At 53.6% G+C, this 14,544-nt stretch overlaps 1 protein-coding gene across 2 annotated transcripts; it reads left to right on the forward strand.

The window, feature by feature from the left end:
• The first annotated feature begins 1,325 nt into the window (after positions 1-1,325).
• Positions 1,326-14,024, forward strand: LOC122100250 (zinc finger protein 14-like). 2 transcript variants are annotated; one of them, XM_042670582.1, is made up of 5 exons: positions 1,326-1,454; positions 4,967-5,014; positions 8,026-8,152; positions 8,295-8,355; positions 10,273-14,024. In XM_042670582.1, the coding sequence occupies exons 1-5, from the start codon at positions 1,452-1,454 to the stop codon at positions 12,041-12,043; spliced, it is 2,010 nt and encodes a 669-aa protein (XP_042526516.1). In that variant the 5' UTR covers positions 1,326-1,451; the 3' UTR covers positions 12,044-14,024. The 2 variants fall into 2 exon arrangements, with proteins under 2 accessions (XP_042526516.1, XP_042526517.1); XM_042670583.1 differs by lacking the exon at positions 10,273-14,024 and having other exon boundaries at positions 8,295-8,359.
• Positions 14,025-14,544: the final 520 nt, after the last annotated feature.

The following is a 14,544-nucleotide window of genomic DNA, read 5'->3' on the forward strand; positions in this document are numbered from 1 at the left end:
TTGTAAAAAGTGCTTGCAGCCCCAAACACACTTAACCCAGTTAGGAAACAGACTACAAAGGAAAGAGAACAAAAACAAAACTAACAAGCCAATTCAGCGCCAGTGGAGAGCTGGATTGGGAAGCCACGATGACTGGAGACAGGACACAGGGTCACGGAGACACATGTGGCATGGGATAATGGCAGCTAGGCTGGTCCGGGCCTAAAACAGGGTTGGCACAGGGGACAGAGCCACAGGAAATTTCCAGTCCCAGGCACTGGACTGACAGATTCAGTAACCTATCAGCCAAGTGCCCGCCCCTGACTCCAGGGATCCGGGCACACCCATCACCTGGGAGGCTGGTGATGGGCAAGGGGTTTTCTTCCACCAGCATGAAGACAAAATGCTAGATCCTATCGTCCACCCTGTGGCCTATATGGCGCCGGCCAGACCTGACTTCCTTACTTCACCAAGGAGACTGAGATCTGAGGACTGCAGTTCAAAGCCAGCCTGGGCAGGAAAAATCTGACTTTTTTTTTTTTTTTTGCCAGTCCTGGGGCTTGAACTCAGGGCTTGGGCACTGTTCCTGAGCTTCTTTTGCTCAAGACTAGCACTCTACCACTCAGCCACCTTCCCAGTCCTCTTTAAAACTCTTATCTCCAATTGAACAGCACCCAGGCCCTGAGTTCAAGCCCCAGGACTGGCCAAAAACAACCTCACTCTTCCCCCCCCCCCCCCAAACCACAACTATTCTTTTGTTTGAAGGTTTTCAGATTTTCTTGACCGAAAATGAAGGAATTGAAGAGAAAAAAGTATGAGAAAGCCTTGGCCCCCAAACCAACTGCTTCCTCTCAAGTTCCTGTATCAGATCATCGCTGCCCTTGCAGTGGCCGGGGTGAGGTGTGTGTGGGGGGGGTGCCAAGGCCCCCTTCTTCCCTGCGGCCTGCGTTGGGCCCTATGGGGGTGGGGTGGGGACAGAGTCTGAATTCCGGGGCAGAATCTGTGATCGCAGCTACGGAAGGAAGAAGCAAGAAGAAACCAGTGGTTAGAGGAGGAGTCTCCCTTTGACTCTGGAAAGCCAGGAGGAAGCGCAGTTACACCAGGCGGATCCGATTCTGCACTCGCAGAAGTCGTCAGGCGCGCGGGGGTGAGGGGGTGGCCATGGGCGTAAAGGGTGTCACTTCCCTCTTCTCCGTCCGGAAGTGCGGGGGCGGGGCGCCTCGCCTGTCACTCATACCGCAGAAGCCAATCAGAGGAAGCAACGATCCTGTAACCCCGTCCAATCGGCGCCGCCTGTAAGAGGAAGGGGCGGTCCCACGTGGGTGGATCTTCCCTTCGGCCGCCGCCATTTTCTCGTCCCGACGACGGTGGTCGCGCGGCCTCCCCGGTCGGCTCGATTTCCGTGGTGGTTTGAGGTGAAAGGCTCGCGGGGGGCCCCGTTGGGAGGGCGCTGGGACACCCGGACTGACGACATGGTGAGTGCAGGGTCCGGCGGCGCCCAGAGTGCGGCAAGCTTGGCCGTTGGAGCCGGCCGGAAGCGGCTGCGCTGGGCGCCGGCCGGGGCTTCCGCAGCCCGGGCTCGCGGCCCGCGCGGCTGGCGGCCTGCGGGGCCCGGAGCGGGGGCGGCCTGCGGGGCCCGGAGCGGGGGCGGCCTGCGGGCGGGAGCTCGGGAATCGGGGCCCGGAGCCGGCGCGGCCTGCGGGCGGGAGCTCGGGGCCCGGAGCCGGCGCGGCCTGCGGGCGGGAGGCCGGGGCCCCGGTGCCGCGGCGCGGCGGGGCCGGGCGGCGCGGGGAGGCCCGGCCGAGCGCCTGCGGCCCGCCCTGACCTGAGGGACCCCCCAGCGTGGGGACCCCCGCGACCTTGGGGGACCCCCCAGCGTGTGTGGGGACCCCCGCGACCTTGGGGGACCCCCCAGCGCGGAGATCTCCGCGACCTTGGGGGACCCCCCAGCGTGTGTGGGGGACCCCCCAGCGTGGGGCCCCCCGCGACCTGGGGGCCCCGCCCCAGCGTGGGGACCCCCCAGCCGTCCCCCAGATGCCACCCCAGCTTCTGGGGGCGGCGCGATCCCACCCAGGGTGGAACCGCAGACGCAGAAGGGCCGTGCGCGGGGCCTGGGGCTCGAACTCGCGGCCTGGGCGCCGCCTCCGCGCCTTCCCGCTCCAGGCTGGTGTTCGGCCCCTTGCGCCAGGGCTCCACTCGCTGCTTTTCGGCGGTTCACCGACGACTCACGAAGAAAAGGAAAAGGTCCCCGGGCTTCACCGCCGCGCACCCCGCCCCGCCCGTCGGGGCCCTCCCTGCCGGGCTCGGATCTGGTCTCCTGAGCACTTGGGGATGACAGGCGTGAGCCGCCGGCGCCCCGCAGGCTTAAGGGTTGGCTGGGAAAACCCACCATTCCGGGGGCCCGGCGGCTCCGGAGCAGACCCCGCAGTGCAGAAAATGTCAGTCCCCCCCTCCCCCGGCCTCCCGGGGGCAGGGGAGGGGCTCGCGGGCCTGGAAGTGGGCTGATCCCTGGGAGAGGACGGGCCGGTGACTAAGCAGATTTTTGGAAAGGATCTGCGCCGGTCGCCTGCCCTCGGATGTAATTATATGTATGAGATGCAGCGCTTATGCGCGAAAGCATCCGCAGGGGTTTGTGGCGCCGAGGCCCGGCTTCCGCCTCGCCGGGGCCTCCGCTTGGTTAGAACTGACCCGCAGTTTTTCTACCCCTAGGAAGAGACGTCCTAACAGAAAACTGATCACTAATTACCCCCAAGGAGGAGTGACCGTGGAGGTACTAGGGAGGAGATAGAACCCATGGGTTGGGGAGGCTTGGAGATGGGTTTGGTTTCAGCATTCATTCCTTACAGTTAACCTGCCCCAACTTCGGAGAAACAGGATCCCCGTACCTTGCGGGGGAGGTGCAGATAGGGCTGGAGTTTATTTTGCTTGTAACTAAACTCTGGAGCTTGAACTCAGTGCCTGGGCACTGAACCTTAGTTTTTTTGCTCAAGGCTAATACTCTTTAACAGTTGAACCACAGCTCCACTTCCGGCTTCTCTAGGTAGTTAAGTGGAGATAAGAGTCTCTCAGACTTTCCTGCCCAGGCTGGCATTGACCTCTTATCTTCAGATCTCAGCCACCTGGGTAGCTAGGGTGACAGGCCTGAGCTAGCCCCACCCGGGTTGTAACGATTTTGGTGGTGAGATGGGGCTGAAGATGTGACCTTCTCATCTATCTGGGAGCCAGTCTCTGGTCCTGTTCTATCCCTAGGAGGGGGGGGGGGCTGTTACCAGCTGTCTGAACTGTTGTCCCACAGGATGGATGTCATTTAGGAAGACTTCAGGCCCTTCGGCACAGGCTGAAAGCCCTGTAGGAGTGTGACCTGGCACCTGATGAAGTCAGTAAGGAGCGCAGCAGGTGTGGTCCAAAGCAAGGGGACTAGACCAGAGGCTTAAAGTGACCACAGCCATTTCAGGAACTTGTTTTTAAAGGAACCCCAGCACCCATACATAGCATCCACCTTGTCTACTAGACTAGAGGCTTGAATTATATGTAATTCATGACCTTTCCTATGGTAATATGAAAGTAACATTTTTCCTTCAAGTATACACCTGTGCTTCCAGCACTAGCTGTGAATAGATCTAAGGCCCTTCTAGTTGGTAAAAGCAGACTTACCAAGAAATCTCCTTGTTGGGTCAGTGTATGGAGCGGATCAAGATAGGTGTGTGAGTACCTGGGCCTACCGCACTGACCTGTATACAGCAGCCTGCCCCACAGTGGCTCTGGCCAGTCCCAAGGTCACTGTAACTGAAAACCTGCACCGGAGCTACCATCTTTTGGCATTGTTTTCTATCATCATCATTATTATTGTTATTATAGATCTGGACATCTAGGTGTTTCCATGAGCATAATCCACATCAAGGAGGTTAGGCTAAAGAGCACCTTCCCTCCCAGTTGATTGGAAAGGTAAGATAGGCCTCATTACCCCTGGAGAATAATCCCTGCGTGGGATCCAAGGCTGATGGCTGACCCCCGCTGCAGCAGTCCCTGGGTCTTCCTGGCAGCATGTGCCAAATGATCTGAATGGAGGCAAGCAGCTTTTCTGAGGCCATGGTGGTCATTGCCTCAGTTGGGAAGATCTTATGGGTAAAAACTTGAGATGCCCTCAGGAGTCCTTTTTCCAGAGGGTGCAATGAAATGCCGCCACCCAGCTGGCTAGCGAACCCTATCCTGACCAGTTCTATTTTCTTTGGTACAAATTGGGTCTTTCCTAAGTCCTGAAGAGAGACGTGACATTTACTGGACACACCGCAAGGCCTTAACTGTTCCTCGTGGGTAGAATTCAGTGTTCCTGAAAGGTGATGTCAGATGGGGTGATGCTCAGGCTCCCCATTGGCTCCCCTGATTGTAGGTAGTGTTTTAAAAACAAATGAGGAACTTAGTGTCTTTTGCAAGGCCAATCACAAAAGAGCGCGGAGTTGTCATTGGACAGTGAGAGAAAGGAGGACTTGTGCTGGGACTCCTGCCGACGCACGAAGTAATGCGTCTGCTATGGCCCCATGGGCTGACAGAGCCCCATGTAGACCTGGGGTGCCCATGTTGACAAAGGTGTGGGAGCCACTGCCGCTGGGTCCTCACAGCCACATCAAAGCCACTGCAGTGCTTGGCACCTGTAGGGGTGGGTGCGGGGCTGGGGGCTTGGAGGAGGGTGGAGAGAGCCCCGCAGCGTCGCGTGTTGCCCTTCCCAGGGCAAAGTAAGCAACTCCTTGCACCACACCACACCACACCCAGGAACGCCTTGGGCACCAGGGTCTGTCTCAGTCCTCTGGGAAAGAAGTCGGGGTCCTGTGGCTCACGGGAACAGGTGCCCTTTGGCTTCCACTGGACAGAAGGAATTTACTCAGTGTGCACTTGATCCACTATCGCTTCCTTGTGGCTGGCTGGCTGGAGGAGCGGCCAGCGCCCACAGCCTGCCCTAACCTGCCTTCTCCCCCTTCCTTTGCTGCAGGAAGAATCTTTGCCTCCGCTCTCCGACAATCTGTTGGATTTGTCGCAGGTGAGTTGCCTCCCTTGCTTGCTCACCAGCCCCTGGATGGACAAGCAAGTCATTAAAGAGAAATGGCCTGCGCCTTACCAATCCTTGAGAGTTGAGTTGAACCTCGGGTCTTTGAATATGGTTGGTTCTGGGACTTGCGGCCTCTTGGTGGAATGCAGGTGGTAGTCAGTACCAGACTACCAGAGTCCCGGCTGCGCCCTGCGTGATGGGAAGCGGTGTTGGGCTATTGTCATTTGGAATGTTTTCAGGTAATCCAAACCTGGGGATAATTTTTTAATGGGGGGAGGGGCGGCTGTTATCACTTATGGCCTTTGTTGTTCTGGAAGAGAGGACCTCAGTCTGTCCCATAAATGTCAGCAGGGCTAACAGGAGCTAGGAGGCCTGTGGGTGCAGTCAGCCTGCCAGCCCTTACCAAGATGTTTCTTTCCTTGTTTGTTTCCACTAGAGGGGGCACTTTTGGTCCTGAGTTGTGACAGGAGCCCAGGGAGCATGCCCAGTGGCTTGTTTCAGAGGGAAGCTATTCCTGGGCCAAGACACTCCATTGACCATAGCCTGAGAGGCACCTGGCCCTTATGAAAGGACTCTCACAAGGGTTTTTTGTTTGGTTTTTGGTGCTGATTCTAGGCCTTGAAGTCACTGCCCCTGAGCTTTTTCATTCAAGGTTAGTGTTCTACCCTTAGAGCCACAGCTCCAATTGCACCTTTCTGTTGGTTATTGGAGAAAAGACTCTCATGGACTTTGCTGCCCCAGATGCCTTTGAACCCTGAATTTCAGATCTCAGCCTCCCGAAAGGCTGGGATTACAGGTGAAATGACACCAGCTCTTGGCTCAATGACCCCATTTTACAGAAGACTGCCTGTGGGTTCAGAAACCCTGCTTACAGAAGCATGGGCGTGGAGTTTCAGGAATTGTAGACATGGCGGCCCTTGTTCCTTGTCCTAGGGTCAGAGTTCTAGCTGTGGCTGTTGTACTTTGTGGGCAGCCGTCCCCCATGGCAGGGGCCCACATTTCCTTCTGGCTTCCTTCTGGCTCACTGTGGAATGCCCTGCTTTCTTTCCTTCCCCATTTTGTAGATGATAAGTGGGACCATTCACAGTCTGTGTTCAGGAAGGGCTGCAGTTAGGTCTGACTTGCAGAGGGTCATACCCAATTTTATTATATCATCATCATTTTTGTCCAAGACTGGGACTTGAACTTGGTGTCTGGCACTCTTGCTCATTGGTGGTGCTCTACCACCTGAGCTGTGCAGCCAACCCTAATGGTTAATTCCTCCCCTCCCTATTTTTTGTGGGCTGTGGGGCTTGAACTCTAGGCTTGGGCGCTATCCCTCAGCTCTTCAGCTTAAGATGAACGTTCTACCGCTTGAACCACAGCACCACTTAGGATTTTCTAGTGGTTTATTGGAGATAAGAGTCTCACAGACTTTCTTGTCTGAGCTGGCTTTAAACCGTGATTCTCAGATCCTAGCCTTCTGAGTAGTTAGGATTATATGTATGCGTGAGCCACCAGCACCGGGCCTTTGTATTTTTGTTTTTTATTATTGTTTGTCAAGGGCTTAAACTCTGGGCCTAGGTGCTGTTCCTGATCTCTTCACAGCTCATGGTGAGCTCTTTATCACTTGAACCACAGAGCCACTTCTGGCTATCTGGTGGTTAATTGGAGATGAGAGTCTCACGGACTTTTTCTGCATGGGCAGGCTTTGAACCGCAGTCCTCAGATCTTAGTTTCCTGTATAGCTAGGATGACATATGTGAGCCACCAGCACCTAGCTAATTCCTTTTGTTTTGACCCAGATGAATGGCAGGCCATTCTAGTAGGGCATTGGAGGCTTCCTGTAGTAGGGGTGGCCAGAGTCCCCCTTGAGAGAAGGGAGACCTTCCCAGGGAGGGATCTTCCAGGATGGCTGTCTCTTTCTCTTTATTCTGTTCCTGACCTGGGTTGTGTCACAGAGCTTCCTTAAAGACTGCTGCACCTCTACTTCCCTTTAAAAAAAAAATTGGGTCAGTTGTGGGCTTCAACTCAGGACCTGGACTCTGTCCCTGAGCTGCTTTGTGCTCAATGCTAGTGCTCTACCTCTTGAGCCACAGTACCACTTCTGGGTGGTTTTTTTTTTTGTTTTTGTTTTTTGGTTGGTCGTAGGGCTATCTTGCTGGGCTACCTTTGACCCGTGATCCTCAGATCTCAGCCTCCTAAGTAGGATTACAGGCATGAGCCACATGGCTTGATGAGGAGTTTTATATCTCACACATCTTGGGGTCTGTACTTGCTGAACTGGTACCTTGTTGCTTTAGCCATGCCATCAGCCTGGCTATTGGCTGGTTGTTTTGGAGATGGACTTTCTGGCCTGGCTATGATGAAAGAAAAAAATGTCTAAAACCCAGGTTTCAGTCAGGTGCCGGTGGATCATGCCTATCATCCTAGCTACTCAGGAGGCTGAGCTCTGAGGATCTTGGTTCAAAGCCAGCCCGGGCAGGAAAGTCCGTGACACTCTTATCTCCAATAAACCACTAGAAAACCGGAAGTGGTGCTGTGGCTCCAATCGTGGAGCTGAAGAATACAGGGAGAACATCCCACGACCAACCAGAAAAAATCCCCAAAACAAAAACCCAGGTTTCTCAGACATCAGCCTCCAGTAGCTAGCACTGTACAGGGCTGTGCACTCCCTTGTGAGTCTACACACTCTTGAGCTTTGGTCTGCAGGAACCTTAGTCTGAGGAAATAGCATGTTCACATACACCAGGACCATCCAGTCACACTTCTTAATTTGTCTAGTGAAGTCTGTCTCACAGAACTTTCCAGATGCCAGCCAATATCCAACTTTGTGCTGGAGCATTTCCAGGAATGCTATCTCAGAACAAGTGATGATAACTTTCTTTGCAGCACTGAGCATTGTGTATCTGCAGTGTGGACAGCAGGTGCTTTAGCCACATGGTAACATCTAGAAAGTATGTCTATATCTGCAGTTCTGTGATCTCACCCTTCCTCCTTGAAATGCCCTTGTGAACTTTCAGGAGTCTGTGACCTTCGATGATGTGTTTGTCAACTTCACCCTGGAGGAGTGGGCCCTGCTGGACCCTGCCCAGCAGAAGCTGTACAGGAGCGTGATGGGCGAGACTTTCCGCAACCTGGCCTCCGTGGGTAAGGACCTCCCCCTCCCCTGCCAGATGAGGGCCTGGCACCTGGCTCATCCCTGCTGCTGTAAACGGAGTCTGGAGCCTGTCTAGAACCTAGTCGTTTCTTTATGTAATATTGATCGTGTTTTTCTGGGACTGCATTTTAGGAAAAACACAAGAAGACCAGAACATGGAAGAGGAGTACAAAAATCCTGCCATGGAGTTAAGGTAATTTTTACTCATGAGAATCAGAGAATCAAAGTCCTAGTAGAATTTAAGAACAAGACCATGTTAATAGGCTCAAGTTCAAATGGACTGGACTCGGTTCTCCTAAAAGCACTGGTGGTTCACTACGTGGCTCCTGGCTGCCAAGGCTGAGATCTGAGGGTTCTAGTTTGAAGCCACCCTGCCCATGAAAGACCCTGAGACTTGGGGCTGGGAAGGTGGCTCAGTGGTAGACGGCGGCCTTGCATACCTGAGGCCCTGGTTTTGATTCCTCAGTACCACATAAGCAAAAAGGAAAAAGCCGGAAGTGGCGCTGTGGTTCAAGTGGTAGAGCGCTAACCTTGAGCTGAAGAGCTGAGGGACAGCGCCCAGGCCCAGAGTTCAGGCCCCACGACCGGGCCCAAAAAAAAAAGAAAGACCCTGAGACTTTTCTTCCTTTCTTTTTTTTTTTTTTTTTTTTTTGTCAGTTGTGGCGTTTGAACTTTAGGCCTAGAGTGCTGTCCCTCAGCTCTTCAGCTCAAGGTTAGCGCTCTACCACTTGAGCCACAGCACCACTTCCCGTTTTCTGAGTGTTTATTGGAGATGGAGAGTTTCATGGACTTTCCTGCCCAGGCTAGCTTTGAACCACGATCTTCAGGTCTCAGCCTCCTGAGGATTACAGGTCTGAGCCACCGGCGCCCGGCTACCCTGAGACTTTTCTTCTTTTTTTGGGGGGGGGGGGAAGAGCGGTCCGGTCATGGGGCCTGAACTCTGGGCCTGGGCGCTGTCCCTCAGCTCTTCAGCTCAAGGCTAGCGCTCTATCACTTGAGCCACAGTGCCACTTCCGGCTTTTTTCTTTTTGTTTATGTGGTGCTGAGGAATCGAACCCAGGGACTCATGCATGCAAGGCAAGTACTCTTGTCACTGAGCCACCATCCCAGCCCCTACCCTGAGACTTTTCATCTCCACTAAATGTAGCTGTGTTTCAAGCATCAGACTGCTAGCTTTGAGCAAAAGACATTCGGACAGTACCCAAGCCCTGAGTTCAAGCCCCAGGACTGGCAAAAAAAAATAGTAAAAATAGAAGAATGAGCCAGGCGCTAGTGGCTCACACCTGTAATCCTAGCTACTCAGGAGGCTGAGATCTGAGGATCGCAGTTTATTTATTTATTTTTTTGGGGGGGGGGCCGGTTATGGGGCCTGAACTCTGGGCCTGGGCGCTGTCCCTCAGCTCTTCAGCTCAAGGCGGGCATTCTACCACTTGAGCCACAGCGCCACTTCCAGCTTTTGTTTTTCTTTTTGCTTATGTGGTGCTGAGGAATTGAACCCAGGGCCTCAGGCATGCAAGGCAAGCGCTCTACCACTGAGCCACCTTCCCAGCCCTGAGGATCGCAGTTTAAAGCTAGTCCAGGCAGGAAAGTCCATGAGACTCTTATCTCCAATAAAGCACTAGAAAACCGGAAGTGGCACTGTGGCTCAAGTGGTAGAGCACTCACCTTGAGCTGAAGAGCTGAGGGACAGCGCCCAGGCCAAGCTTCACAACCTACCTCCCCCCCCCCCCCCCCCAAAAAAAAAAAAAAAAGTAAAAGAACATATCCATGTCTGAAAACAGCAACCCTAGCATGGTGGTCATTTCTGATATTTTAATATAGACTATTCCATGTACGCAGAATATTCAAGAATGTTATGAGCCATTACTCCAGGGCGTGGGCATGCATGGCGCGTGGGGAGGGGGATATTGTTGGCCTCACTTGCGCCCGTGAGCATGGAGAATGCTCGTCCTGCTTTGCGTTTGGAGTGGCAGCCAGGGCTGGAGTGTTATCCTAATGCCCAACCTGTTCCCATCACATCTTCGTGATTGAAAAAGTTCTGAGGGAATAAAATTTGTTCCCCTCGGGTGAGTGATCTAACTACCAAACACCAACACCTGCTTCTTTCCAGAAATGAAGTGGTAGAGGGACTCTCTGAGCATAAAGAAGTGATTCCCTTTGAAGACATCTTCATCAGCGCCTCTGCCTCGGACGCAGGCGACACACAGATGCCCACTGCAGTGGACGCGGACGTGGACGCGGACACGGGCGAGGCCTGTGAGTACACGGAAGTCCTTGTGGACCCTTCCTCGATGAGTGTGCCCTTTGCCAGTGCTGCCGGGCAGAATCCGTACGCGCCTCAGGGCTATGGCGAAGCCGCACATGCGTACAAGGAGTACGAGGCAGCCTTCGGCCCGGCCAGTTCAGTAGAGGTGCCCGAGAGGGCTCCCGCAGGGGAGAAGCCCTACATGTGCAAGGAGTGCGGCAAGGGCTTCAGCTCAGCCAGCTACTTCAAGATGCACGAGCGCATCCACACGGGCGAGAACCTGTGCATCTGCAAGCTGTGCGGGAAGGACTTCCTGTCTCTGCGGGATGTGCAGCGCCACGAGCAGACGCACACGGGCGCCAAGCCATTTGTGTGCAGGTACTGTGGGAAGGCGTTCAGCTCCTCCAGCTACATCAAGATCCACGAGCGGACGCACTTCGGGGAGAAGCCGTACGTGTGCCAGCAGTGTGGGAAGGGCTTCTTCTACCTGAACCACCTGCAGAAGCACGTGCACGCGCACAGCGGGGAGAAGAGCTACGTGTGTGAGCAGTGCGGCAAGGGCTTCAGCTCCCCCATCTACCTCCAGAGACACGAGCGCATCCACATGGGCGTGCGGCCCTACGTGTGCAAGCACTGCGGCAAGACCTTCAGCCAGTCCACCTCGTGCATCGCGCACGAGCGCATCCACACGGGGGAGAAGCCTTTCGAGTGTAAGCAGTGTGGGAAGGCCTTCTACTCCCTGCGGGTGGTCAAGTCTCACGAGCGCACGCACAGCGGGGTGAAGCCCTGTGCGTGCAAGCAGTGTGGGAAGGCCTTCTACTCGTGGAGCGACGTGCGTAAGCATGAGCGCACGCACAGTGGGGAGAAGCCTTACGAGTGCAAGCAGTGCGGGAAGGCCTTCGCCTCCACCCGGGACGTGCAGCGCCACGAGCAGACGCACAGCGGCGACAAGCCCTTCATCTGCAAGTACTGCGGCAAGTGCTTCAGCTCGGCCAGCTACATCAAGGTGCACGAGCGCACGCACACGGAGGAGAAGCCCTTCGTGTGCAAGCAGTGCGGCATCGGCTTCTTCTACGTGAGCCACCTGCGCCGCCACATGCTCACGCACAACGCCGAGAAGAGCTTCGTGTGCAAGCTGTGCGGGAAGGCCTTCAGCTCCAAGAGCTACGTGAAGGTCCACGAGCGGATCCACACAGGGGAGAAGCCCTTCGTGTGCAAGCAGTGTGGGAAGGGCTTCTTCTCCCTGAGCGACGCTCAGCGGCACGAGCGCACGCACACCGGCGAGCGGCCCTTCATCTGCAACCAGTGCGGGAAGGCCTTCTCGGCCTGGAGCGACTTCCGCAAGCACGAGCAGACGCACACGGGCGAGAAGCCCTTCGTGTGCAAGCAGTGCGGCAAGGCCTTCAGCTCGGCCAGCTACATCAAGGTGCACATCCGCATCCACACCGGCGAGAAGCCCTTCTCCTGCAACCAGTGCGGCAAGGCCTTCTTCTCCCTCGGGGACCTGCGCCGCCACGAGCGCACACACAGCGAGCACAAGCCGTGCGTGTGCTCCCAGTGCGGGAAGGACTTCTTCCACAAGAGCCACCTGCGCCGCCACGAGCGCACACACAGCACCGAGCAGGCCGGCCCGTGAGCCTTCCGGAACCTTCTCCTGCTCACAGGAAAGCCTGCGTGTGGCCTGCCGGGGAGGGCGGTGTGCATGAGCATGTGGGCAAGCCTCGTGCGCACTCGCGCTCGCGGTAGACGAGGGCAGGAGAGCCAGCTCGGCCATGCAGTCACCGTGGGAAAGTTCCGTAAGAAATGTGGGAAAGCCTCCTTCCCGTAGCGATGCTCAGACACGAGCATGTGTTCTAGAAAGCCTGGGTTATAGGTGGGGTTAGAATCTGAGCTCCAGCAGCTGGTCATGGTTCTAGAAACTTCTATGGGTGTGTAGGTGTGGGTGTGCCGGTTTGGCCCTGGCCCTTGGTCCCTGCTTAATTCTTTTTGTCCCGTACAAGTCTCTCCCCCCTGTTGTGTGTCATGTCTCGGCTTGCTGCGGGTCCTGAGTCCGTGGAGCCACAGACCAGGGACTGAAAACTCAAGACTCAGATGTGCCCAGGCGGGCGCGTGGAGCGGAGCAGGTGAGCCGGCGGGGCCGTGCAGTAAGGCACTGTCTGGATTTTTTTTTTTAACGTGAAAAAATAAATTAGTTCCTTGATCTTGGTTGTGTCAGGTATTTTGTTACAGCCACTGAGCCAGGAGGCCTGCGTGTCACCGGAGGTGACACTGGGTGGGCGCGCTCCCGCCACCGCCTTGTCCCTGTCCCCTCCAGTGCGCTGGTGTGAAGAACATGCACAAACACTTCAAGCATGAGCAGGGTCTCACGGCAGGATCATTGGCAGATGCCGGTGGCCGTCATCCTAGCTACTCAGGCTGACTCGGGGCTGGGCCTCCAGACCAGCCCGGGCCGGAGAGTCCCAGCCAAAAGCTGGCCCTGAGCTCGAAACGCCGTGCCAGTGACGTAATACAAGGGTCATTCAACGCGAGGCTGTTTAAGAGCTTATGTAGTACTGGCACTCTACCTCTTGAGCTAATCTTTTCAGTTTTGGCTTTTCACTGTGTAAGTGGAGGATGAGCATCTCGGGTTTGTTCTCCTGGGGTTGACTTGAAGGACTTTTCTCAGATCTCAGCCTCCTGAGCAGCTAGGATTCCAGGCCAGGCCACAGGGGCTGTCTCATGCCAAGGAGCGAGGCTTCTGAGAAGTGACAGAACCGGGAGGGAACACTGCGAGTGTCAGCATGTCTCTCCATGCCCCTTTAACTCGACCGCGGCCTCTTGTAGTTTTAGTTTCCTGAGCTGCCGGATTAACACCACAGTGGAATTTAAAATTTTGTCCTTGAAATTAAATGTTGACCTAACTTTTCTTCATGCAACAGCGAGTTTATGAAGTAATGTCTCTTAATAAGATTTTTCTCTTGAAGTATGTTGGATCCTTAAAGAATGGAAGTGTATTTATTTGTAATAAACCAGAAAGAAGGTTTAAATGTACATTTAAAAATAATTGATAGTGGCGACCGAGGAAAGGATTATTAATTGCAATTCTCCTACTGGCTGGTTGGATGTGTGTTTATGTATTTATGTATATATTATGTCTTTTTAGGCAGCAAATGACATTTTAACCAGATTTTCTATTTTTCACTTTTTAATAGGCATTGTCTCCAAAGAGTCTCATAAATGTTAAAAAAAAAAAAAAAAAGGTGCCTAAGTGTCTTGAATACCTTGCAGAATAACAAATGTTAGGTTTCTAGATTTTTTTTTTAATTTGGCCCTTGATAAAATGTTTTGACTAAATGGAAAATAGAACGATGAAAACAGTTGTATATAGGTTTTTGAAATGAAGATCTACTGAAAATTTTTCTCTATAATTGTTCAAGGGCCGTGCAAAATCAGATGACTACAGACCATAATGTGAAGAGAGAAAACTTACTGGTGTTATGGGATAGTTTAAAAGCAGAAGAAAGATGCACAAATAGGCATTGTAACTACTTCCTGTATATTAACCCTTTGACCTTTACATTTCTTGGCCAAATTCATATAATTCATCTTGGAGACAGTTTAGCAAAGCATTATTTCAGCAAAAATGGAGAATGTATTAAGTATTAACTACTTTGTGCGTGCGTGCGTGCGTGCGTGCATGCGTGCGTGCTGGCTCTGGTGCCTGAACCGGGGGCAGGGGTGTTGCTTTGAGTTTTTTGCTCAAGGCTGGGGCGTTACCACTTGAGCCACAGCCCTACTTCCATCTCTTCTTTTGTGCTTAATTGGAGATTGAGTCTCATAGACTTTTCCTGCCTGGGCTGGCTTTAAACAGTGTGATCCTCAGATGTCGGCCTCATGAGTAGCTAGGATTACAGGGGTAAGTCCCTGGTGCCCTATTAGTTAATTTCTGTTAAGACCAAAGTATTGAAATCAAGAGAATGAATAAATACCTTAATTGCCTGTTTATATGTAGGAGCAAGCTCACCTAAATAGAAGAGTCAGATTTTTTTTTTTTAGTTTGAAAATTTATGTTTTGCTGTTTTGATCTTTTTACAATTTAACTGAGAGTGCAACTAGCATCTTATGCACTGATGTCCCATCCAAGGATAAGTTATGTAA

This window comes from Dipodomys spectabilis, unplaced genomic scaffold (genome assembly GCF_019054845.1).
Source record: "Dipodomys spectabilis isolate Male_0828 unplaced genomic scaffold, ASM1905484v1 ptg000573l, whole genome shotgun sequence".
NCBI lineage: Eukaryota > Metazoa > Chordata > Mammalia > Rodentia > Heteromyidae > Dipodomys > Dipodomys spectabilis.

What these genes read in the sequence shown, in the direction of transcription:
- LOC122100250 (XM_042670582.1), top strand. An exon ending in CCGCAACCTGGCCTCCGTGG is followed by an intron (nt 8,153 to 8,294) that starts GTAAGGACCTCC and finishes ACTGCATTTTAG; the next exon opens with GAAAAACACAAGAAGACCAG. An exon ending in AATCCTGCCATGGAGTTAAG is followed by an intron (nt 8,356 to 10,272) that starts GTAATTTTTACT and finishes GCTTCTTTCCAG; the next exon opens with AAATGAAGTGGTAGAGGGAC.